The sequence below is a fragment of the Streptopelia decaocto genome (assembly GCF_964273445.1).
Source record: "Streptopelia decaocto genome assembly, chromosome: 1".
Lineage (NCBI taxonomy): Eukaryota > Metazoa > Chordata > Aves > Columbiformes > Columbidae > Streptopelia > Streptopelia decaocto.
In genome coordinates, this window is record NC_138663.1 from 33,390,582 (window position 1) to 33,415,027 (window position 24,446).

The window sequence follows — 24,446 nt, forward strand, 5'->3', positions numbered from 1 at the left end:
TTTTCCCTGTTGTTATCAGGTCTCTAAAGTCTCTCTGATGCAGATAGGAGTGTTTTAACAACTCTTTTAAAAGTACTCTCTGTATATTTTGCTTCATAGTTTATTTTTTCATCCTCAGGTTGAATGCGCATTTTGAGGTGAATCTTGATTGCTCTGTCTCTCGAGCAGAAATGTACTCTGAATACCTCTCTACTTGTAGTAAATTAGCTCGAGGTGGAATCCTAACGTCAACTGGATTTTATAAATGTCTGCGGTAAGACAAAAATTCATGCAGCACTAAAGAAGCAATTGTATGTGCTCAGTACTAACCTATAGCTTTAGATTTCTTTGAGAAAAGATCGACTGAGTTGAGTTTTAAAGACTTCTGGCATTTTAATTTAAATAAATGTTTAGAATTTGTTTCATTTTATTTCATTCTATTTCCAGATCTTTGGTAGGGTTCCTTCTCTGCTTATAGTCGTCTTAATTCTTTCTGAAGTAGTTTTTGGAGGTATTGTATTTTTCCCTTAACTTGGATGAGATTTTGGCCAACCATCTGTTGGACTTGTTAGTCCTCAATGATGAATACTCAGATGCTATTGGAGAATCCTGCTGTATTGCAAAGATGGAGGCATTAGTGTAGCTACACTGCACACAAGGGCAGTTAGTTAAAACAAAAACATTACGAGAGGATTGAGTTCTTGTGTTTATTAACATGGATTTTTGTTGTGTTTGGCAGAACTGTCTTTCCAAATCATACAGTGAAGAGAGTAGAAGATGCAAGTAATAACGGTCAAGCACACATACATGTGGTAGGAGTGAAAAGGAGAGCTCTGCCACTTCCCATTCAGATGTACTATCAGCAGCAACCAACTTTGTCTACCCCAGTTGTCCGGGTTGATTCAATTCCTGATGTGTCTTCGACTCCTTCGCCAGCAGGTTTTTAAATTAATTCAATATCAAGTATTTTGCATTGTTTCTGAAATCACAATTAAAGGCAGCAGTTTTTGAAAATAGTTCGAAAGCCTTGGAAGTTAAGGCCACATGTTTTGATTGCTTTTATTCAATAATGTTAGGAACAGTATTGCAGAATGTACTTGCATGCCATTTTAGTATTTGATGTGTAACCCATTAGTCAGTCAGCAGACATGCCATTGTTGCTGCATCATCAATTCAGATGCAGTATAGCTGAGAAGAGAAACTGCTTTATATAGAATTACAAGTTCAAGCCTTGGATTTTAAAAAATGTGTTAGGTTAATGTGTTTTGAAATAATTTTTGCTTCCAAACTTACTGTGTTTTTTTCAACAGGAATCCCGCATGGGCTACCAAGCGTAGGAAATCACTATCCGAGGACCCCTCTTAACCAGTCTTCAACTTTGACAGCAACACAGATGTCTTTTCCAATTCAAGGTGTTCATACTGTGGCACAGACTATTTCTAGAATTCCGCAAAATCCTTCTGTTCATACACAGCAGCAACAAAATGCTCCAGTGACTGTTATACAGAGTAAAGGTCCAATATCCTGTGAAGTAGTGAAGGCCACAGTAATACAGAGCTCTGTTCCCCAGTCTGCAGTTCCTGTTACTATTGCTGTAGGAGGAGCACCACAAGCTTCTAATCAAAATTACAGCACTACAGGACAACAGCCGTCTGTTACTGTTGTTGGTTCTCAAACGTTGCTTCACCACCAACCTGTAATTCAACAACAGTCTCCACTGCACGCAGTGGTACCGGGACAGATCCCTTCAGGCACTCCTGTTACGGTAATTCAGCAAGCTGTACCTCAGGGTCATATATTTGGCAGAGTACAAAACATACCAGCATGCAGTTCAGCAGTTTCACAGGGTCAGCAGCTAATCAGCACATCATCACAGCCTGGGCAGACGTCATCTCAGCAGTCCTCTGCTGGTAACCAGCAACAAGATACAGTCATCATAGCACCACAGCAGTACGTCACAACCTCTGCATCTAACATGGTTTCTGCCACCACAGTTCAGAATTTCCAAGTAGCAGCTGGGCAGGTGGTTACAATCGCAGGTGTCCAGAACCCGCCAACGTCTAGGGTAGGGTTTCAGAACATTGCACCAAAGCCTCTGCCATCTCAGCAAGTTCCACAGCAGCCGATGCAGCCACAGCAGCAGCCTCCACCACCATCCCAGCAAAGTGTAGTGATTGTAAGCCAGCCAGCTCAGCAAGGTCAAACGTATGCACCAGCCATTCATCAAATAGTGCTTGCTAATCCAGCTTCTATTCCCACTGGTCAAACTGTCCAGTTGACTGGACAGCCAAGCATTACTCCATCCTCTTCACCATCCCCAGGTCCGGTTACGAATAATCAAGTCCCTACAGTTATGTCATCTTCATCTACCCCTCCTCAGTCACAAGGACCCCCTCCTACTGTCAGCCAGATGCTTTCTGTAAAGAGGCAGCAGCAACAGCAACATTCACCAGCATCATCGCAGCAGCAGGTACAGGTACAACAACCGATACAAATGCAAGTTCAGTCTCAACAGCCTAATACAGGAGTTGGCCAGCCTAACTCTGGTGAGTCTAGTCTGATAAAACAACTGCTTCTTCCCAAAAGAGGCCCCTCCACTCCAGGGGGGAAGCTTATACTCCCAGCTCCACAGATTCCTCCACCTAACAATGCAAGAGCTCCTAGCCCTCAGGTGGTTTATCAGATGGCCAATAACCAGGCACCAGGCTTTGGAGTTCAAGGACAGTCTCCAGCTCAGCAGCTGCTAGTTGGGCAGCAAAATGTTCAGCTGGTCCCGGGTGCAATCCAGCCCCAAGGGCCAGTCCAAACAGTACCCATTTCTAATTTACAGATATTGCCAGGCCAGTTGATCTCAAACAGCCCAGCAACTATTTTCCAAGGGACTACTGGCAACCAGGTTACGATAACAGTTGTGCCAAATACGAGTTTTGCTACTGCAACTGTGAGTCAGGGAAACGCAACTCAGATCATTGCTCCAGCAGGAATTGCAGTCAGTGGAGCACAGACAGGAGTTGGGCTACAAGTGCAAACTCTTCCAGCTACTCAAGCACCTTCAGCTGGACAATCACCGTGTACTGCTGCTCCCCCGTTCAAAGGTGATAAAATAATTTGCCAAAAGGAGGAAGAAGCAAAGGAAGCAACAGGTTTACACATTCATGAACGTAAAATTGAAGTTATGGAGAATCCTTCCTGCAGAAGAGGAGCTGCAAACACCAGCAATGGGGATGCAAAAGAAAATGAAATGCAGGTGGGAAGTCTTTTAAATGGGAGAAAGTATAGTGACTCCAGTCTACCTCCTTCTAACTCAGGGAAAACTCAGAATGAGGCCAATCAGTGCTCACAAGTCAGTAATGGGCCATCATTAGAAATGGGTGAGAACGGAGCTCCTGGAAAGCAGAACTTTGAACAGATGGACACACAGGAAATTAAAAGTGATTTGAAGAAGCCCCTAGTTAATGGAATCTGTGATTTTGATAAAGGAGATGGTTCTCATTTGAGCAAAAACATTCCAAATCACAAAACTTCCAATCATGTAGGAAATGGTGAGATATCTTCAGTGGAACAACAAGGGAATTTGGATGCCACGCAGCAAGATACTGCCAAAGGTGATCAAGGGGAAAGAATTTCTAATGGGCCTGTATTAACTTTGAGTAGTTCACCTGTTGTAAGCGGTACACAGGAGGCTGCAAAACTGTTAACCCAGCAACTTAGTGGTACCAACACTGATTTACCTAATGGACCTCTAGCTTCAAGTTTGAATTCAGATGTGCCTCAGCAACGCCCAAGTGTAGTTGTCTCACCACAATCTACAGCCTCTGTTATACAGGGGCATCAAATCATAGCAGTTCCACACTCAGGACCTAGAGTGTCCCAGTCTACCCTGTCATCCGAAGTTCGGTCTACTAATGGCACAGCAGAATGCAAAACTGTAAAGAGGCCAGCAGAGGATAATGACAGGGAAACTGTTCCAGGAATTCCAAATAAAGTAGGAGTTAGAATTGTTACAATCAGTGACCCCAACAATGCTGGTTGCAGTGCAACTATGGTTGCTGTGCCAGCTGGAGCGGATCCAAGCACTGTAGCGAAAGTAGCAATAGAAAGTGCTGTTCAACAAAAGCAGCAGCATCCAACCACGTATATACAAAGCATGGTCACACAGGTATGTTGCAGTGTTCTTTTTATGTTTATTCCAACTGTGATTCTGAGTAATACTGTGAAATAATGTGGGTGAAAATGTAAACTCAGTCGGTATCTCTTGCATAACATTTAAAATATTCAGAAAGTTATGGTTTCTCATCTTTGACAGACTGAAGTTCTAACAGTTTGCATACTTCTTCGATGTCAGTAACAGCAGCAGAATTTAAAATAGTTTGTAGCTTGATAATACACAATCAGGAAAGAACTTCACTTGCTGGTTTCTTCTTTAAAGGATTAATTGTTCTGAAAACAACGATTTGTTGTACAGTCTTGTAAAATATGTCGGAATTGTTCTGCATTTTATTCTTGGTCCTTATTGCGTATGGAGGAGTTAATATGTCTTTTTTGCAAGTCAATAACCGCAGCTGCTCTGGCTTGCTGAAATGAGTGGAAGTTCTTGCGTTTAAAGGTGGTCTTCAAAGCCTTCCTTCAAACATTCACTACAGCCAGGAGAAAATATTGTTCTGTGTATTGAAATATTTGTTTGTTTATTGCAAAATATTTGTAATGTTTATTGATAACAATACACATTGTTTGGAGGTTTTTTCTGATTGACAAAATTTGGGGAGGGTTCTTTCTGTTGGGGGTATTTTGGTGGGGGTTTTTGTTTTGTTTGTGGGGTTTTTTGTTTGTTTTTGTTTATTTGTTGTTGTTTGGGGATTTTTTTAGTTGTTATTTCCTCTTTCCTCAATCAACCTTTTTTTTTAACCGTTTGAAAGTGGTTACTCCCTAACACTTTATTAGAAGTAAGGTATGGTTATCAGTTGTATGAGCTTTAATAAGTACAAATAATCTTGTTAAAGGTTATTCAAGTCTCTTAGAGTTTAACTTTGACCACGGACAGAAAATCCCTCTCTAAAAGAAGTTCCTAACCTGAACAGAAGCAAAGAGAATAGAGTAGTAGGTCTGACGGTTACAGAGTTCTGACAGACTGTGGAGAGGAGAAGTGAAATCTTCAGTGTATGTTAGTGCATTTTGACCTTGACGTAAGACAAGTCTTCTACTTCTTATCTGCCTGTTGTTTGTTTGGTTGGGTTTTTGTTTGTTTTTGGCGGGGTAGCACATATAGACCTTATGGACTTAGACATAGCTCGAACTCAAAATTCGGTAGCTGATGGACAGTGCTACTTCTCTTTCTGTGTCAAACCACCATGCTGCCAGAGTTATTTTTATAAAATGCCTTTAAATTCACATGTAAATTTTCACTTAGGTTTTATCAGAGATCCATGTTTATATTTGTTCTTACTAAAAATGAATTGACCAAAATGAAAGTGTCTTTTTGCAGCATAAGGAGAATGTGCTAATTTTCAGTAGTGAAAAAAAAAAAAAAAAAAGCAAGCTAAACCTGGCTCTTTACAGTGTCTTTAGCTGTTACACAGTTTGAATTTCTAGTATAGGTTTGCTAAGGATTTGGCTGAAATAGAAAGTGATATGGCTGTGTCTCTGGAATAAATATTATCTGTGGTTGGTTATTTCCTGGGCTTGTGGCTGACAAGAATTTTCAGTTGTGTCTCAAAGAGCTATCAGACTTCCAGTTTTTTGCGAAGAGGAGAGTAATAATGTGAACTATTTAATTTGTATTGGATTAGCTGTTCTGTCATGATAATAGAGGAAAAAAAAGAATATTTACTGTACTGATAGTTTCTTTTTTTACACTGTCACTCATATCACTGTCATTAATAGTTCGTACATTTTCCATTAACTATACAAACAGAAATGCTGCCAGCTGGTTATGCCATTCAGTACAGATTTGCAGATCAAAATAACTTGGTTTAATGTCTGCTTCTATGGAAGTTGGCTCATTTTCCTGTCCATAGGATGCCCTGGCTTTCTTCAAAATTACAGGAATGTGGGAGAAAAGGAGTTCATTAGTTTTGATCTTGTTGAACAATATAATTCGTTCGTTAATTGCATTAATCATTACATATGGCTATTTATGAGTCATGTCTGTCATGGTAATGCTGAATACTGACTTATAATAGAACCAACTTTATAGTACTCTGTTCAGATATAGTGAACATCATAGTTTGGTTTAAGACTCTTAAGGATCTTTGCCACTCTTCTAATATAAATGTGTTGGACTACAACCAGTACCAAAATCATTCTGGCCAGCTCTTTTTTTTTTCCAAAGTTCCCGAACAGCTGCAGTAGCCATTGTTTTGCTGGAAAAGCAGGTGTTAAGTATTTCCAATATTGAGTCTATTTCTAGGAGTATCTTTAAGACATCTAGACATATTAAGATGTAGTCAAATTCTCATAAACTCAGTTTGAGATTTAATGAGGTTAGGCCCTGTATAATGTCATATTTTCTGCCTCCCATTTTGAGCGTCTTCTTTATATGATAAGCAGCTTTTTTATCTCTGACTTTTTGAAAGGCTGCACTGTTTTCACTTGAGCATCTGCATTGTTTTGTCCTTTCTGCAGTAGCTAGTGTATGCTGAATGTCTTGCAGAAGAAATAGGAGAGCATGATTCTTTTTGTGGACTGTGTGAAATAAATGCAACCCAATGGAGGAAAAAAAAGGGAGGGACGGGGAACATTAGCTATGGCAAATTATGTAGCTGCCGAAGCTGTTAGTCTGTGTGATTTCCTGTTTGCTTTTCATCCTAAAATTTTATTTTTAACTAAAGCTTGTATTTCAGAGAAGTGAGAAGGGGATAGAGGAAGAAAATTTGTAATAAAATTAGAACCCAACAGGAAGGCTGGAAAAGGAGATGTGTAGGACAGAAGAGGGAGGAGGGTATTGCTTATGCAACTACAGCAGGATTACTTGTCATGAACTGCAGAGAGGAAAAAGGGAAGACACTTGAACTGAAGGCCAAACAAACAGGGAAGGGAATGGCAATGTGATAACTAAAGCAAGAAGAGTGAAGCAATTCTTAAGGGAATGTAGAAGTTAAGAGAAGATTTCAAGCTATGAATGGTAGTTTGAAATGGGCTGGTACTATATGCTTTGGGGGAAAAAAGTTGATTTAAATGGCCTACTAAAATAATTAAAGTTATTGTTGTTTATGGGACAGCCCATATAGTGCTCTCAAATTCCAGTTAGAGAAGCCCAGATATGTGTGTAGAATCTATGATTGTTCTATGTTAATTGTATACCTTAGCAGAACTGTTTGAAAAAAAAATATATATATACTGACTTTAAAGATTTTTATTTTTTTTTATTTTTATACAAAAATTGGGCATATGGGTAAGAACATATGTCTTTTTATATCCATCTGTGTTTTGTGAGTCTGTTAAATGTAGTCTGTGAGGAGACAGAACTGGCACTTGACTTTCTTGGTGTCCTTTTATTTCTGTGGTCCCTGCTCCTGAATTATTGCTTTCCTGAGGCATTGCACTGGGCTGGTGGATGAAAAAGAAATGAGCAATTACCTACCTGTACATTTTATTTTCCACTCTTTTTTACTCCTCTTCAGACACCTCCAAAACATCTGTTGAACATAACCATGTTGGTTTGTCCCAGTTGGTGTGTGTTTTTAAGGAATGTTCTGATATCACACCAAGTTCCTAGAAATGAGCAAATCTGATTTAAATTGCCTTATCTGGCTTTTAAAGTAATCACTTCCCTGCTCATCACTGTCATCCCCTCATAAACAACACACTTCCATTTCTCTTAAGGCCACTCACTTGAAACATGCTTGGGTGGAAATTTAGGTGGCAAAAGCTGTGTGAGTGTTGCCTTAATTATTTGCTCCTGCTCTATGTTGGTTGGGAAGCTGAGAATTACCATGCACCAGAAAGCAGGTGTGTGGCCCCAGGAGGTGTAATTCATTCCTAGCCACAGAGCAAATGAGTTTCTCAGCTGGAAGTACTGAAATACAGAATCTCCGTGCTTTTACTGCTTCTCACTTGTGAAGCACACTGTTGAAAGGAGACTTAAACCTCAGTAATCTAACAACCAGAAATGAACATCTTTTTTAGTGCCTACATATCCACCTGACCCCTTCCTTGTCCTCAAATCCTGCTGTAATTAATTTTCAGCTTATAAGCTACCTTTTTATATAGGTTCATTATTGAGAAGAAGCTAAACATAAAATTTTCAGTAGCACTGAACTGTAAATCCTATGATGATTTAAAAAATATTTTACTAATAACTAACTGTTTAACATTGAGCTGAATGTATTTACTGTGGGCGTGCAAGTATTAATGGTGGGTGAAAAAAATGCAACCTGATGCTTTTAAACTGCATATGGCTTCATCCATCAATAGGGCACCCATCACACTGGGATGCGACATTTTCTCTTGTTGATGGTACAGTAGGCCTTTTAAATAAAACAAGCAGGTTTTATGCTAAAATAGAGTTAACCATTAATACATAAGGGAATGGCACTGTTGGTTCTGTGAAATGGAGGTGTGGAGGCTCTTTCTGGCCCCAAGGCATAGGGTATATTACTGCTACCACCCAGGGGGCATGGATTCCCAAATGGAGGAGCTCTTGTGCGTAAAAATGAATTAGTATATTTTGTAAACAGTCCATTCTAGTTATCAGAAAACTTAGCTTTACTCTTAGTTTTCATGACTATGCTGGAGTCCCTGCTCCCCCTTTCCCTGTCCCTCCAACCCCAATGTCTCAATCTAAAGTCACTCAGTCTGGTGGTAAAATCTCCTGCTTACTACAAGTAGGCTGTAGTATTTGTTCCATAAGTAGACTGTACAGGTATTAAGGGTTTATATTTATGTTGCTAAAGAGTTTAGTGCAAATCATACAGTTGGGGAAAGGTTAGTCACATCCATGCAGAAATATATCCAAGAGAGCAGGATCTTAAGAGGACCATCTGTATTGTTTTATATTTCACCTATAACAGCAATGTGTACAGTAGTAAAGGATATTATTTTTAGAGTCTGTACATAAATCCAGCTGTTAAAATTTTGCTTGAATTCAAACACTGTCTTGTATTGCAATGCTTTACTATATTATTTCTTTTATATAGATTTCTTATTGGTATGCTTGACTTTGTAATTCTGTAAAGACTGCTGTCAAAGTATTTTCCTTCCAAATGAATTAGGTGAGTGATCAAAGAGCTGCCTCCAAAGTAAGCATTGTGGATGCAGTTCAAGGAACATAGTGTAAGAGTAGTATAGCCAGCATTGCTAGCGTTGGCTACTCATCACGTTTGTCTTTGTTGCAACATATTCTGGTTTTCATTAGCCCAGGGAGCAAGATGGAAAATTATTCTTTAATTATTCTGTATTTTAATAGTCCATGCAGGCTCTTGATGAGGCTTGTTGCTATCTTTTATGTGGTTGATTCAAAGGTGTCATTTTTATCTTGAAGATAAGAAATTATTGTAGTTAAAGGTAACTGGTAAAGGTAAACTTAAGGTTGATTAAAGACAAGGTAACTGGACAAAAATAAGCTAAACAAATAATAATTTTAAAAGTTGCTTTCTGGGATGGAGTTGTGCCTGAACCAGAACCTGCTATGATGGGAAGTCCATTGCTGGATTCCTGATAGTTCTTCATTGCTAAGCAGCTCCAGTTTAGCTGGGCTTGTTAGCTCTGGTTCACCATTGGCCACGTCTCCATGTTGGACCTTGCCTTCAGCTCTGATACCAAGTACATTTCTGGTAGAAGAAACATGGTGCAAGAAGAGCCTGTCTGGTTCCAGTCATGTCCAGTGGAGCTGGGCGTGGTGCGGTCTGCATGTGAGAACAAAACTGACCTGGACAGCAGAACAATTGCAGTGGTACAGCACTAAAACTGAGCTAATGCAGACCACGGCTGGTGCTGTGTTTGGGGTGTCTTTAATTTGCGGTTCAGGTAAAGAGCCCACACGTAATGGAACAGTGACTGTGGTTGTTACTGCTGCTTTCTTCAGTTTATGGTCAGTCAGGTTTTATCTCTGAGATAAAGTGTTGGTGGCCAGCAACCCACATAACTTGGCTGGCTTTGCACAGAGTATATCAAAGTTACAGAAATCCTAACTTTTGTCATTGAAACTTGAGTTTTTTGCGTCTGTGCCCAGGCACGGCAAGCTAAGAGAGCTGCCTTGAGTCATGATCTTGCTGCCAAGACCCTAGTCATCAACAACAGGGAAAACAGAAAATCTCCCATAGTGTGAAGGAATTCAGAAATCAGATTCAGAACATGCTATTTTAGGGGTTGCCATCAGAAACTGGATTAAAGAATCAAGTTGTCAGAGAATGGCATTTCTGTGCCTGTTTTTAAAGTTTCCTCAGACTGTCCTGCATCTGGTTACCTTTCATGCTGAAGTAACTTCTTTGTGCAGTGTATTAATTTTGGCTCCTTTAACACAATTTGTTGTGTTCTGAGGGACACAAAAACATGTCAGGCGTGGTTACTGGTGGGTCAGTTTATGTGGAATTAATTGTCATTTAGGGCAAACTTTAGGCCAGAGTAGCTTAGGTCATTTGGGACAGAAAATCACTGAATATAAACGCATTCTTTATATGTGTGTGTATATAATAAAATAATATATTTAGCTGCTCTGCTTCTGTTAGTGTTTAGTTTATCAGATATTTTTATGTTTATATCCTGCATCATGACTCCTAAGTCCTTAAAATGGCACTCAGCGAACTTACGAAATGGATTGTATTATTTGGCGATGCTGCTACTTGAGATACCTTGCAGTCCCAAGAACCAGACAGATCTGATTTGCAAAAGTGCTAAGTGGTGGCAATTACAAATCGTATAATGGAGAGGTCTAATCTGAATATAAAAAGATGCCATGAAATGCTTTCAAGTGTACTGGAGTACTGGGTGTTGGATTTCTTGAGGAACCTGGAATTGTTAAAACTTTTTGCCAGAGGAGGAAATTTTGTGACATTTTTATGCGATGGAGAATTTTTTTTTTCGATGTTACTGCTCCTGGAAAAACTTTATTAGGAAGACTGAAGTGTCTATCATAGTTCCATACATTAAAGAAATAAGTGAGTTTACACAGTCATTGCATATTGGTCCTGTAAACTAGGTAGCACATAGCAAGTATTCCTAAGTACATTTCTAGAAATGAGGAGTTTCTGAAAAACAAAGACTACACGTAATTTTAGTGATGGCCCATTTACCATGCATTACTAAATTGATACATGAAAATAGAGGAGGGAAAAAAGAAAACAAAAATTAGCAGTATTTCTGATCTCTTGAATGAAGAGAGGAAAGCTTTGAAATGGTTAAAAACTGAACTTCTGTTTCTAAAATAAAACCTAGGAAACAGATAACTTTGCTTTGGCTGTTGATTTTAAAATATAATCAGTACAGTTGATAGGCAAGCAATAAATTTGACTTAAAAATGCATCGAAGTTGTAAGTGCTTAATGCTACAAGTTTGAGCAAAACTACTTTGCAGTCCTGCAGCAATTAGAGCATTCTAAACAACAATTATTTTTCACATTTGTTTTCAGTTTACCAGCTTTTTTTTTCCCTCACAAAAAAAAAAAAAAAAAAAAAAAGTAGAAAGAAATAGGAGGGGAAACTGAATTTTAACTTTTTGTCCTGAAAATTCTTTCCCTTTCTGTGCTCTTTCATTTTCAGCATGTAACATTTTGTGTTATGTATCTCAGATCTCCTTTGTTTAAAATAAACAGTATTTTAATGAGATAGTATTAAAACCTTTGAATACCATGAGGAGAGCTTGCCAGAAAAACCCTTGAGAAAATTCATAATTCTGGGTTAATTGCAGGGTTTGCTTAGAATGGAGTAAATAATATGTGAGCCACACATTGAATGATGAGAATTAAATGAAATACTGAATTCATTCAGTAAACTCTCTCTCTCTCCAGCACACTGAATGAGATAGAAGTTCTATAGGGACAAAAAGTCACATAAAGACCATAATAATGTATTGATATCAGGATGCCAAGTGTAGATTGCAAAACAAGCTGTACTGCTGACACTCTGTAATTTCAGCCTCACTTTAAAAATGCCTTGTTAGAGGGGTGTTGATCTTAGAAAGATCCACTTGTGTTTACGTTTTGTTGAAAGATACTTTGTGAAGATTCATTACCCACTCTGTAAAATATCTCAGAGGTCTTTTGTTGGAAATTGTTGCAGAATTCAAGGTAATTTTATTTATGATTAATGGACTAGTGTCCTTTCTTACAACTGTTGACACACACAGGTCCCACGTGTCATACAATAGTTGTGCTGTGTCCAAGAGTTTCGTAGAGTTTTGTCTTATTTTTATCAGAATTTATGCTTGGACATGGGAAGTGTTTTGGGTTTAATGAGACTTTTTTTACAGTCCTTTTGGTCGTGTTATTAGTGTTGTACAATCTGTGACAGTAATTAACTTGTTACCTTGTGTGACTGTTGTCCACAATGCCAATAGAGAGCAGCAGAAGTTAACATCAATATGCAAATGAAATGTTAGAAGTTGCACTTAACTGTTTCTTTAAAGTCTAGAGCTATTCAGTAGCAGAGCTGTAAAGACATAACCAGAGTATTGTGTGCACCGCTTGAAGGCGTTTCTTTTATAATATTCTTAAACACAGACTTGAAAGTAGTTTTGCTTGGTCTCTTGACAAAGAGTGTTACATTCCTTTCCTAACAGTAGGGAAGAAAAGGATGTTAGGTCTTCATTCCTAATAATATTTAGAAGCTTGATTTTTTTTTTTATATTGTCATCATCTCTATGAATGTCTTGCTGTCCAGAGCCTTCCAGGAAAAAAGGAAGAGAAACAGTATTCTGATACAAACAATGTTCCAAAATGGGGAGATCCAGTGTTCAGTATCTGTTATTCAGAAAAATAAATAAAATTGACATATTTTGGCTTTCGTTATATATTTGTTTAGGTCACTTGTAAGGCAATTTTTATTAACTGTTAAATTAAGTGTCTTGTAGTATTGCAATGGAGCAAGGAAAACATCTTTTTATTCTCTGAAACGTTTATATTTCACTGTACACACATTGTATGGCATCTTTAGGCATTCTGGGTGTGTGGTATTCTATATAAAGGTACACGTGCTGGCTGATTTTCAAGAGTTCAAAGAATTATATAATTTGCCAAGTTTTCTAGAAAAAACGGTATGTTATAGTTTGAGCCTAGTGGTCTTTGATAGTGTTTCTCTAGCATTGTTCAATTTACCTTTTCTTACATACTCTGTAACACAGGCTGACCTTTACTAATGCAACAGGTTAAGAATTCCACAGATGCAGCACGTTAAACCATTTCAGTTTTAAATGTATCAGTGCTCATTTTACTTCTGTTATTTCTGTTAGCAATATTTTATCTTACATTTATAAGTATTCCCTGTGCTGATGATACTGCAACCCCTTGCTTTTGCATGTGTTCTTTCTTCTCTTAAAGAACAAATAAAGCCTTTGCAAAATAATGCTAACCATTGCTCCACTAGTGTCCTTGAGAAATTAATTTGCAGTCATAATTCTGTATTTGAATTCGGGCTTAAGGTTTAGCAATTTGAATATTAGAAACTTCTGCATAAATACTACGGTGTAAAAGTTGTATGTCTCTTACTGTCTGTTAATGTTTATTCAGAGTTCGAACTGTTACAATATGAAAACATGTGGATAGAAGTGTAAACCAAAAGATTTTTGAACAAACAGCAAACTGTATGCCAACTCTTGAAATAAGTGTTGTTTAAAACTGTGTTCTAACTTTTCCTACAGAGCACACCTGCAACGTCGATACCAACAGTGCAAGTACAGGGCCAGCAGATCAATTTGCAGCCGCCTTCGTACACTGCAGCAAGTCAGCATGCAGAGCAAATGAAAAAACCTGGACAGAACTTCATGTGTCTGTGGCAATCTTGTAAAAAGTAAATGGTTCCTTTATTTAACTACCTTTTACTAATATTTAACAGATGCTTGTATATAGAAGGTGATTCTATGAGTTCTCTCCTGTTTTCTTAAGGTACCTTATACTTTATCCATGGGGAAAAGAAAAAGTGAGAACTCTTGAGGAAGTTGAGATGGGGGAGCACAAGACATTTAACTGCTCTCAATTATATTTCAGAGCATAAAATGAATATTATGTGCCTTTCTTATAATATATTGATTTTTTTAGTAATAAATAAAATATTGCCATGTAGTTAAAAAAAAAAATCCTAGCTCTGAAGCTTGTTATCTGTGTTGCAAATACAGAAGTAGTTACTGTACTCCAGTTACAAATCATTTTCTTGTGTTTCCGGTTTTGCAAGAACAGGGTGTTGTACTTCTATGTCGTGGTCAAAGTCTAACTTAAATTATGACTAACTGTAGTAATTATGATACCATTTGTGTGCCACAGGACTCCATTTTCACAAAAGGAACTTAGCCTTAAGAATAGACAGCAATGATTAGACTTTTTTTGATTTGTTGTTCTAGTCCTTGTAAGGCAGAGGAGTGAGCTAGCAGACTTATAGATGGAGGCTCCTAAAAACATATTACCCTTGCTATCTTGACACTGATTTTAAAAGTGACATAGGTTTGTTAGTTTTCAGTGAAGAGTACACAAAGGTAGTTTTCAAATAGCCGCTTTGAAAACAGAGAAATTGCATGACATATAGGATGGGTGTGAAAAAGGGTGAGATTCTTCTTCATTACAGGACTTGGCAGAAAGCTGGTGTGTAGACATTCAGAAAGTTGGGGTGAAATGACAGAGAAGTTAGAATGTTTGGAAGCGATGGTGAAAATGAGGCATTTGAGCAGAATTAGAGGAATACTTAAGGACAGTTAACCTGTAGACAGCTGAAGCTGTAATTTCTTTTTCTTTCATTCCTTACAAACATAACGGAAAGGTCATTAAGTCAATGCAAGACATATGGATTTTAGGTAACACTCTGGTACTGTAGATATCTGGGACTTTTAAAATCATTGCCCTTTTTTCACCTTCAAAGTGATTTTTATTTCTTTGGTAGGTAACACTTCTGTATGTAAGAAATGCATATAAGGCTTTACTTACTTTTCACTTTATTCCTTAACTACTAATAAATATAACCATAGAGATGTGTTCTGCTGGCTGCACAACAGATGTATAAGCACCTGTGTTGGTACAAGATCTGGTTGTACAGAGGTGGAAATGAAAAGCTGGGGCAGTTTCTTACCAGAAGCCTCAGCAATTCATACAATCTTGAAGTGTTTGCTGAACCACAGTTTTGAAGCATAAGTTAGTCACCAACTTTCTTCCATGTCTAAAGTTATGTAGGATGAGTTGCGTAGACTTGAGTTGACATGTAACCATAGAACGAGCTGATGTCACACGTGAAGTAAGATGTGAATATGTGCAGTCAAATTTTGGGGTGGAAGGAGGAACTATACAATTATGATTACCTTACGTTATCAGTCCTTTTGTCAGTCTGTCTTAAAATAGTATTTCAGCGAATTTTCCTGAGGTGGAAGTTAAGGGCTACATGGCTCATGTTTTACAAGCTGATCTCTACATTTTATGTCAAAGATAGTGTATAATTTCTGTTGCTTTAGTTTCTCCTGTCATGACTTACCGTACTGGTTTTTGTCCATGGTTAAGTTTCATTATTTTCAAAAGCCTTCAGAGATTTTGCTTTGATAGATTGTAGTTCATGTGACACACAGCTCTTGTTCCTTTGGTTTTTCTCACTTTTAAAATATTTCAGTCACAATCTAAAAACAGTTTAGATAAACATTACACTCGGCATTCTCTGTAGTAAAGAGAGAACCAAAATGTTAAGCAAGCATCTTCTTCAAATGCATGTTGTTTATCCATATTCCTCCAACAGCCTGGTTAAAAACAGGAATATATCAAATCTTCTGTAGGCTTCCTGCTTCTAACAGACATAAGGAAAAAACTGGAGTTGCCACCTGTTATTTTAACTGTTACATTTGTAGCTCTCAATCTTAGCTGGTTGTATTGTTTAAGCAGGAAACAAGAAGATTCTTTTGAGAGGGTCATTAGTCTACTCTGTGAACTTTACCTTCACTACTTGGTTTCATTCCTCGTTGCTTAGCAGTCATTTTCCTAGGTAATAAACAGGCAGATTCATCACAGTAGAATGATAGAGCAGTGGGTTTTTTCATGGTGTTCACAATTGTCCCTAAAGATATAACAGGAGACAACTTTGATACAGTCATTTGCGCTGGTTTCTCTATGCATGTTCTTTAGTTTAATTGTCGCAACATATTAGCATTAAGTTTCCCTTCCAGGATGTATTGCAGAAGGCAGTGGAAGCCTTCAAAACCATTTTATTAAGAATCTGAATAAATATAAATAAAATAGTATGTTCTTTTCCTCCCCACGATCTTGGCTGCTGCAGCCAGCAACGTTCCACTGGTGTGGGCGTGGTTTCTGCTGTTTCATTTTTTAAGAACGGAATTAAGAAACATTATACCCAGATTTTGAAATAAATTCCAACAGATTTAGTAGTGTCTGAAGACCACAACTAGATCAGGCCCAGTTATGCAAATAGTTGTAATGATTTGCCTCTCAGATTTATTCAGGTTTAGTATCTGAAGTGGCAGTAGAACTCTAAAAGGTGTCAGTCAGGACACTGCTTTGCATTGAGGATGTAACAGAAAGTGGGTGTTTTCCTTTGAAGTTCATCTGTCTGCAAGTACTGCTAATTGTATCCAGCTTAATCTAAGAGCTGCTATTTTGTTTCAGGGTAGGCAGGAGCTGTCTGCTCTTGAATTGCTTTGTGTTTAAAAAGTAAATTGGAAATGCTATTGAATCTCCGCTGCCTGTCAAGTCAGCTATTAGTTTAATGTTCTGTTCAGCAGCTGAACAGAATGATGGAGAAATTAAATGGGAAACAAGAGTGTAGAGTCAACTGACCATATTCTGAGTACTTAAGCTTTTCTTTATTACTATATTTAGGTGTTTCTTTGAGGAAAAATAGTTTTTCTTTGCAAAATGGCAGTAAATTTCAGTCTTCTTGGATCAATGATTGAAGTATAACACTGAATTTACTATACAATGAATGAACCAACATAGCTGAAATAGCTTTATTTTTCTTAAAGCCTTGCCATGTTGAATAAAATGTTTTAAACTACATTTTGAGTTTCACTTACGACATGAAATCTGTTTCATCCATGCCAGGAATATTCATAAGCAGGTTTGTGCCAGGCTGAAGTTTACACACTGACTTTCCCCTTTATTGTGGAAAAATGTCTTCCTGTCCTCTGAAATACCAACTTTTGCTGTCAAGTCAATGTAGATGTGAACCATTTTACTTTCATTTGCTACTCTGGGCTATCTGGACCAATAGCAAGAGGCAGGTATTTCTGCTTCCCAGCCTCCCTTCAGTAAGAACTGAGTGGCATGGAAAAGATGAATTATTTTAAAGGGAGCAGTATTTATTGCCTGTGCAGAAGGTACCTGCTGTATTACAGGTGATTATTACAGTAGGATTCAGTTTATAACTAAGACTTGTCTCTGGGTCACATTAGCTCTTTACAACCTGTATGGGGTTCAGGTAACAGTATCTATACAGTTCAGCCTATGTATCGATTGCAAGTATGTCTGCATAATGGACAGGATTGAAATGAGTGGCAAGATGTGGAAGGAGGTGGGTGGATCAAAGCACCCACTGATCTGCTCTTCATGTGCTGAGTTCTGACTTGAGCTTTTCAATGAACAGCTGCTGTGGGTTTAAGACTTTCCTTCTCCCCCAGCTGCTTGCTCTAAGTCTTTGGTGGGAGATCATCTCCCTCTTGGCACCATCCAGCCCAGTGAGTTCAGTCAGACATCCAACACAAGTACTTTTCCTGTTGACTGAAGCTAAAATACTGACATGTGAAGCGGAGTGGCTGAGGTGGGTGCGTGTGTTTCCTCTTGGGTGAGACTGTGCCAGTGGCATCTGTCCAGCAAGTGTGTGAAGACAGCTGGTGGTCATGACTTTCCAAACAGCAACAATTAGGTTTCTAGATCTCGTCTGTCTGAGCCTTAAGTGGGTGTTGATGAGCTGAGTTAGTGTATCAAAATTAATTTCAAGCGGCTAAGTCTTTTGTTTAGTTTGGCCATTTTTTTCTCTCTTCAAGTGAGTGATTTAATCTGTAACACTTGAGATAATGTTCTAAGGTGTATCTAGACTAAAAACCCCACAACTTTGAGTCATTCACTACTTACATTTAATACTGCTTTAAATATAGTGGTTCTGCATTAACATATGATATATGTTAAAATAACAAATCTTTTGTCTGTGTGCCAATTTGAAAAGAACTGTTTAAGAACTGTTAACTCACTGGTATTTTGAAGTGGTGTTCACAGCGAATTGTTACTTTTCTACCCCTTTGAAATGGAAGAAAGCCCTTAGTGGACTGAACTCACTATAAGGTTATGTCACACCTGAGCTCTCACCAAACAGAACAGAGAGAAAACACAAAATACACTGCCAAGAGTATTACAGGGCCAGGTTTAGGAGAACTTAATCTTTTCTGTTGATGCAGAAACAGTTCATTTGCTGAAATACCTCATGTCCTGTACTGTGGGGCTGTTGGCAGCTGAAGTGCTTAGCTTGGGGTTTTGGAAAATCGTTCCATTTGGTGAAACACTGGCACAGGTTGCCCAAAGAGGTGGTAGGTGCCCCATCCCTGGAAACATCCAAGGCCAGGCTGGACGGGGCTCTGAGCAACCTGACCTAGTTGGAGATGTCCCTGCTCATTGCAGAGGGGTTGGACTAGGTGAGGACTTTTCCTTCGATTTTGACAAGTGTGCAGTATTGAGAGCAAATAGGATGAATGCTGTGTATCTCTTCCTCCCAATTAAAGTTTAAATAAAGTCTACATATGACTGCTACTGGAGAAGGAGAACAGGAAAAGGAATACACGAAAACCTATTTTTTTAGCTGTTTATAGTTTACTACTGTATTTTGCTTGTATCACAAAGAATGGATCTGTCGAAATTAACATACATTATTTCTTTGGTAAAGTATAAATAGAAAGACTGAACCATGATATTTAAATTGGGTTTGGCAAAATCCTGTTGCCATTTATTGGTAGCTCACTGCTAATATTTGTACATATTTTTCCTTTTCAAATTTTATGACTTTTCATTTATCAATGCATGTCTCATTTCAGAAAATAAAAATGTTTGTGGTACTTGTGCTTTGCCATTAACTGGAAAAAAATAAACAACCTTAAATTCCCCTCCCTTTCTTTTTGTAGGTGGTTTCAAACACCATCACAGGTTTTCTATCATGCAGCAACTGAACATGGAGGAAAAGATGTCTACCCAGGGCAGTGCTTATGGGAGGGATGTGAACCCTTCCAGCGGCAAAGGTTTTCCTTCATCACCCACTTACAGGTGCAGATTTTCTTTCACATATTACTTCAGAAAATAGTAGGAATTTCATGGTAAGTTTTCACACACCCTTCTCACTGTCTTTTCTCTTTTCCTCAACAGGATAAGCACTGTTCCAGAGATGCTTTGCTTGCAGGATTAAAGCAAGATGAACAAGGACAAGCAGGAAGTCAGAAGCCTCCCAATAAGTAAGAGACCTCAGCCTCATTAGCGAGAGAGAAAATAAGAGAATTAGAAATTATTGGAAGAAATTGTGTATTTATAACTTGGCTTATCAGGTGAAATTATGCATATGTGGAGTCTGTAACAGTAATCAAATTTGAGATCCATTACAGTGAGACAAAATGGGCAAAAGAGTGAACAGATTCTGATTTGGGAGATGTGGTTGCAGTTATCATAAAAAGAATAGCTAATTCCTTAAGGTATAAGGGTCAGTACTCTGTGGTGAACATTGTTCTCAACGCAGTCTCCTGATATTTCCCAACTGGACAGCATTTAAAAATTCTGTTGGAACAGGAAAGTGCTTGTAATCCAAATGGAAAGTTAGTTGTTGTGTAGAGTTCAGCTGCTTCATACAGCTGAGGTGGGTTGTCCTGTAACTTGCTGTATTCCTTCAAGTTTTGTCATCTAAATTTGGGCTGATTTGATCCAGGGGCTCTTGTAATAAACTTTCCTTTAAACAAGTGATCAAGATATATACCAGCTCCTTTGAGTCTTCTATTTTTGTGCTACCTGGAATCAGATTTGGCTCTCTTCTTTCCCAAAATTATTTCAACTGTCTGGAATTGATACTGGAGAGTACAACCCCATTGCTGTGGGGTTGTGGTGATGGTTATGTTAATATTGGAATTATTCAGGCTTCAGTTACTTGTATAAGTGTATTAAGACTCAGTCTCTGTTAGTAACAAACTGGAATCTCTTTGTTGCAAGCTAAAGATGTAATTGCATGGTCCCAGGCAGACTTTTGCAGTCTGTTCTGTGGCTCGTTAAATTACTACCAAGCTGCTGGAGGCAGCAGAGATAGTTGGGTATGAAAGCTGAGAAATTTAGTTTGAGAGTCCTTTTTTTTTTTTAATATAAACAAGCCTCTTAACACAGACTTAAGGTTGCTTTATGGTGCCGTGTTTCATTACACTAAACATCATTCAGAGTTCTGAAAACCACAAAATGAAGAATGATGGTAATGTAGTCTTAAATACTTGGTAAGTGGTAAGCGTAGGGCTGATACCATCTATGAGCATGTTGTGATCTCAGCTCTGCCTTTTCAAAAGTGTTCCATCATGCAGACAACACATCCAGTAGATTCGTGTCCTCACAGGCTTCTTTAACATGGGCACAGGTGGTCATATGAGAAAAAGTATTAATACATCCCTTCTTTTAAGGCAGAATTCCCTAATTATGTCAGATTCAGAAAGTAGAAACTTACATGCATAAGCAGTTCTCGCTGAAATATTGAGACTGCAATATCACATGATACGAAAGTTGTGATTTAAGAATACAAGTTGAAATAAGAGCATTCTGCTACTCGAAGTGGGATGTTTTGGCTCTCCCTGCTATCCCTTGATGCTGCTCGTGGCTGTGCACTGCTTACAGTGAGAGAACTAGCTTTAGTTGTTGTCTGATTGCATGGAAAATCAATTCTGTTTAAAAAAAAAAACAACAACAACAAAAACCCCCACAACAAAACTAATGAATCAAAGAAGTGAGTTTGCCAGATGCGTAAATACACTTCTAACTGTTAGTTAGGCCAACTTTCTTCACTTAATCCCTCACCATGTAGTAAAACTACCCCTATACCTCAGAGAGTGCAGATAGAGTGAGTGTTACTGGTGCTGGCAGTGAGATCTGTGGAACACAGTGTAAAGAGCAAGGGCTCGTTCCCCTCAGCATCTTTTCTGTCTGTCATCACACCAGACACACTGGAAGAAATCTGTAATGGCTTTTGCTAGAACGAGGTAGACTAAGTTAAGCTGCATTACAAAGTTGGTGTTATACCTTAATTCTGTGTCTCTTTACTTTTGAAGTTGTGTTATTTTAACTCTTCCTCTTCTGGCTTTCAGAAGTAGCTGAATATTACATTCTGGAAGGTCAGGTAGCAGTAGCAGTTAAATGTATGTGGACTGTAGGTTTGTGCATTTGAATCCTTTTGGATTCACATTAGTTTTTTTTCCTTGTTGCCACTGAAGCAAAGGTGGTAGCATGAACTGCCAAAAATATTCTTCATGCACCATGGGAGTGGGGCAGGAGATAACTTTGCATCACAAGATAGTGTGGTTTGAAGTTAAATTGATAATATCATTACACAAATGTGAGAGATACTTGCCCACAGACATAAGTCATTCCACTTGATGTCTCAGAAACTTTTTATCAACTCTTTTTTTCCAAAACAAAAAGGAATACAATATTTTAATATATTTATTGCAATTGTCCCCTTTTCAATATTTGTAGAATCAAGGCAATAGTACTTCAACTTTCTAAAATGCAGTACGATAGCTGTTGAAGAGAGACATTTGGAACAGCCTCCATTGATGAATCCTTATTCTTCTTAATATAAGGAAAACAGAAATGTTCCAGAAGTTAAAAATGAAGATGACAGTTCCTTTACTGTGGTACTCAGTCTCCTATCATTGCCCAACAGTTTCTTAATTCAGACCCTGCCCTTCTCCTTTTACTTCATAAAGGTTTTGAAACTCATTTCCATTCAGGGGAGGATGACACTATGAGCTAAGTTTTTAGGAGGCAGCCTGTCTGTTACTACTACTAATTTTCTGGCTTGTGGTTTAAAACCACTCATATGAACCCTTTTTCTAATTTGTAACTAGGTTTCCTTGTTAAAATTTCAGATTATGAAGAAAGTCTCTCTGAATAGAGAATTCAAGTTTTATTCTTAGAATATTCACTCACAGTGGAAGATGCCTAAATAATACTCTTACAGGCTAACTTTCATTTAAAAAAATGGAACATTTACATGTGATTTATGCTATCTTTGCAAGTAAGCACTGCTGTTTATTTCTAGGATATTGGGATGTTCTAATCAGGTTCTACTAGAATGTTGAAAGACTTCATATTAGTATTTCTCAATATATTGAAGCATGGTGATGTTTTTCACCACTAATACTGTTAAACTTTCCTTTGAGATTACATTATGTGTCTTACTCATTAAGTGAAGTTGTATATTTATAGTTTCTAACTCTAATTACATGAGTCATTTCGAAGTTTTACATGAAGCAGAGCTTTGACTTCAGTGTTAATACAGAAAATGGAGAATTTGCTTCCACTGTGTTTGTTATTTGTACCAGCTTTGTAAAATACCACATTTAATTTATTAATCTCAGTCTGAAAGCTGCAGTAACAGGTAATTGGTTTTACAAATGTTTGATCTGATTTAACAATTAGATGGTTTATGTCTTAGATCATAACTTAAATCATGTTACTGTATATTACTCTTCACTAACCACAGCTAATACTTATTTTCTGTTGTCTTAATGTCTTATGGTCCTGATCAACTGTGTCAAGTTTGAATAGCTCTATTTTAAGGGCATTCTGTGGCCAAACCTCAGATTATATTTGCATAACTACTATCACAATGCCTGTTAAACCCTGTCTGAGAAAACATTCCTTTAAATAGGTACAATTCAGGAAGTGGCTCTGTCATTAGTACAATATATTACTTTTCCATCACAAATGTCACGGGTGATGAGCAATACTTCTTCAAAAGAAGTGGGTTTTTTTCACATAAAATAAAGCCCATGACTCTTCTGAAGGCTTTTCAATAAGGTTTATCTCTGTGGAAACAAAAGGCAAATCACATCTCAGCACCATCTATTAATGGACCTTTGTGTCTGTGTTCAGATAGGTTAGAAAATTGTCAAAATAAATTTTCAGAGATGTTAATCTTCTAGAAAGTGGTGCAAAGCTTACTTTTATTCATTCTTTCCTTCATAATGTAGGCAGCCAGCTGCAGGGGGTACCGCCTCTACTCCCAGAGCACAGAAGGCCATTGTGAATCATCCGAGTGCTGCCCTAATGGCACTAAGGAGGGGATCAAGAAACCTTGTCTTCAGAGATTTCACAGTTCGTATTGTTTGACTCAAGTATTAGATATTAATTGTTGACTGCTACTACGGGGTTTTTACCTTTTATTTTTTTTTTCTTCCACAGGATGAGAAAGAGGGACCAATAACTAAACACATCCGATTAACAGCTGCCTTAATATTAAAAAATATTGGTAAATATTCAGAATGTGGTCGCAGGTAAGCATTGTATGATTCTTCTGATCCCAGTGGGCAGTGTTGTTTCTGTTATTTTAAGTGCCAAACAATAGGTAGGTTTTACCTATCCTTTAAAAAAAAAAAAATATATATATATATATAAGTTTATGGACAGTACAATTTCTCTCTGTTCTGCTCAGTTTAGTTCCCCACACAAGTGCTCAGCATCCTCTCACCTAGGGCAGTATTTGTGATCCAGGCTTTTGAAATATGTCTGGTAAATTGGACAGGTTAACTTTTTGAAGAGAGATAACAGAAGCCTTTGCTGTGGGTCTGTCCCTTTTCCTCCTGAAGGCAGCACCACATGACTCTGAAATAAATTCTTCTCTAAGCAGCTTCCCATTGGCAGCACCCTTTTAGCTCAACTTAAGAAAGGGGAAAATGAGCTTTTATGAACATTTTCCTTGAGTTATGGAATGACAAACAGTTCTGTTCCATACTTGCTGCCTCGCTGTTGCTTTCCCCTCCAAACTTGGGTTAACTTTAATAAATGACTCAGTCGGCTTTCCTCTCTCTTGTAGAAGATCCTTCAGTAAGTAAATAGACCAATACTGATTAAGTAGGAAATGTTCTTTATGATGCAGAAGGAGTAGTTACTTACTGTGCCAGTAATCACTGTGCACGCTGCTTGTTTTGTCCAAGAATTTACAAGCTGAGTGTTTTCTTCATTTTGTTTTGCATTGTTTCAGCTTCATAGTAGCGGAAGTAATTATTTCTAATAAGAATCTGTTAATTTTGACTGTTCTTCAAAAATCTGTCAATAGGAAGGAATTTCCTAGTTGTAGTTCTAAACAAAAGAGTTTTGATACTGGTTGTAGAAACCC

At 37.9% G+C, this 24,446-nt stretch overlaps 1 protein-coding gene across 3 annotated transcripts in view; it reads left to right on the plus strand.

The window, feature by feature from the left end:
* The window catches only part of ARID2 (AT-rich interaction domain 2), a 103,541-nt gene that overhangs the window by 76,027 nt on the left and 3,068 nt on the right, over nucleotides 1-24,446 (plus strand). For all 3 annotated transcript variants that reach the window (XM_082055072.1, XM_082055073.1, XM_082055074.1), the window contains 8 exons: nucleotides 119-253; nucleotides 719-918; nucleotides 1,290-4,138; nucleotides 13,768-13,916; nucleotides 19,216-19,354; nucleotides 19,454-19,539; nucleotides 23,302-23,425; nucleotides 23,513-23,604. In XM_082055072.1, coding sequence (XP_081911198.1) covers nucleotides 119-253; nucleotides 719-918; nucleotides 1,290-4,138; nucleotides 13,768-13,916; nucleotides 19,216-19,354; nucleotides 19,454-19,539; nucleotides 23,302-23,425; nucleotides 23,513-23,604 — 3,774 coding nt within the window. The remainder of the gene's footprint in view (nucleotides 1-118; nucleotides 254-718; nucleotides 919-1,289; nucleotides 4,139-13,767; nucleotides 13,917-19,215; nucleotides 19,355-19,453; nucleotides 19,540-23,301; nucleotides 23,426-23,512; nucleotides 23,605-24,446) is intronic.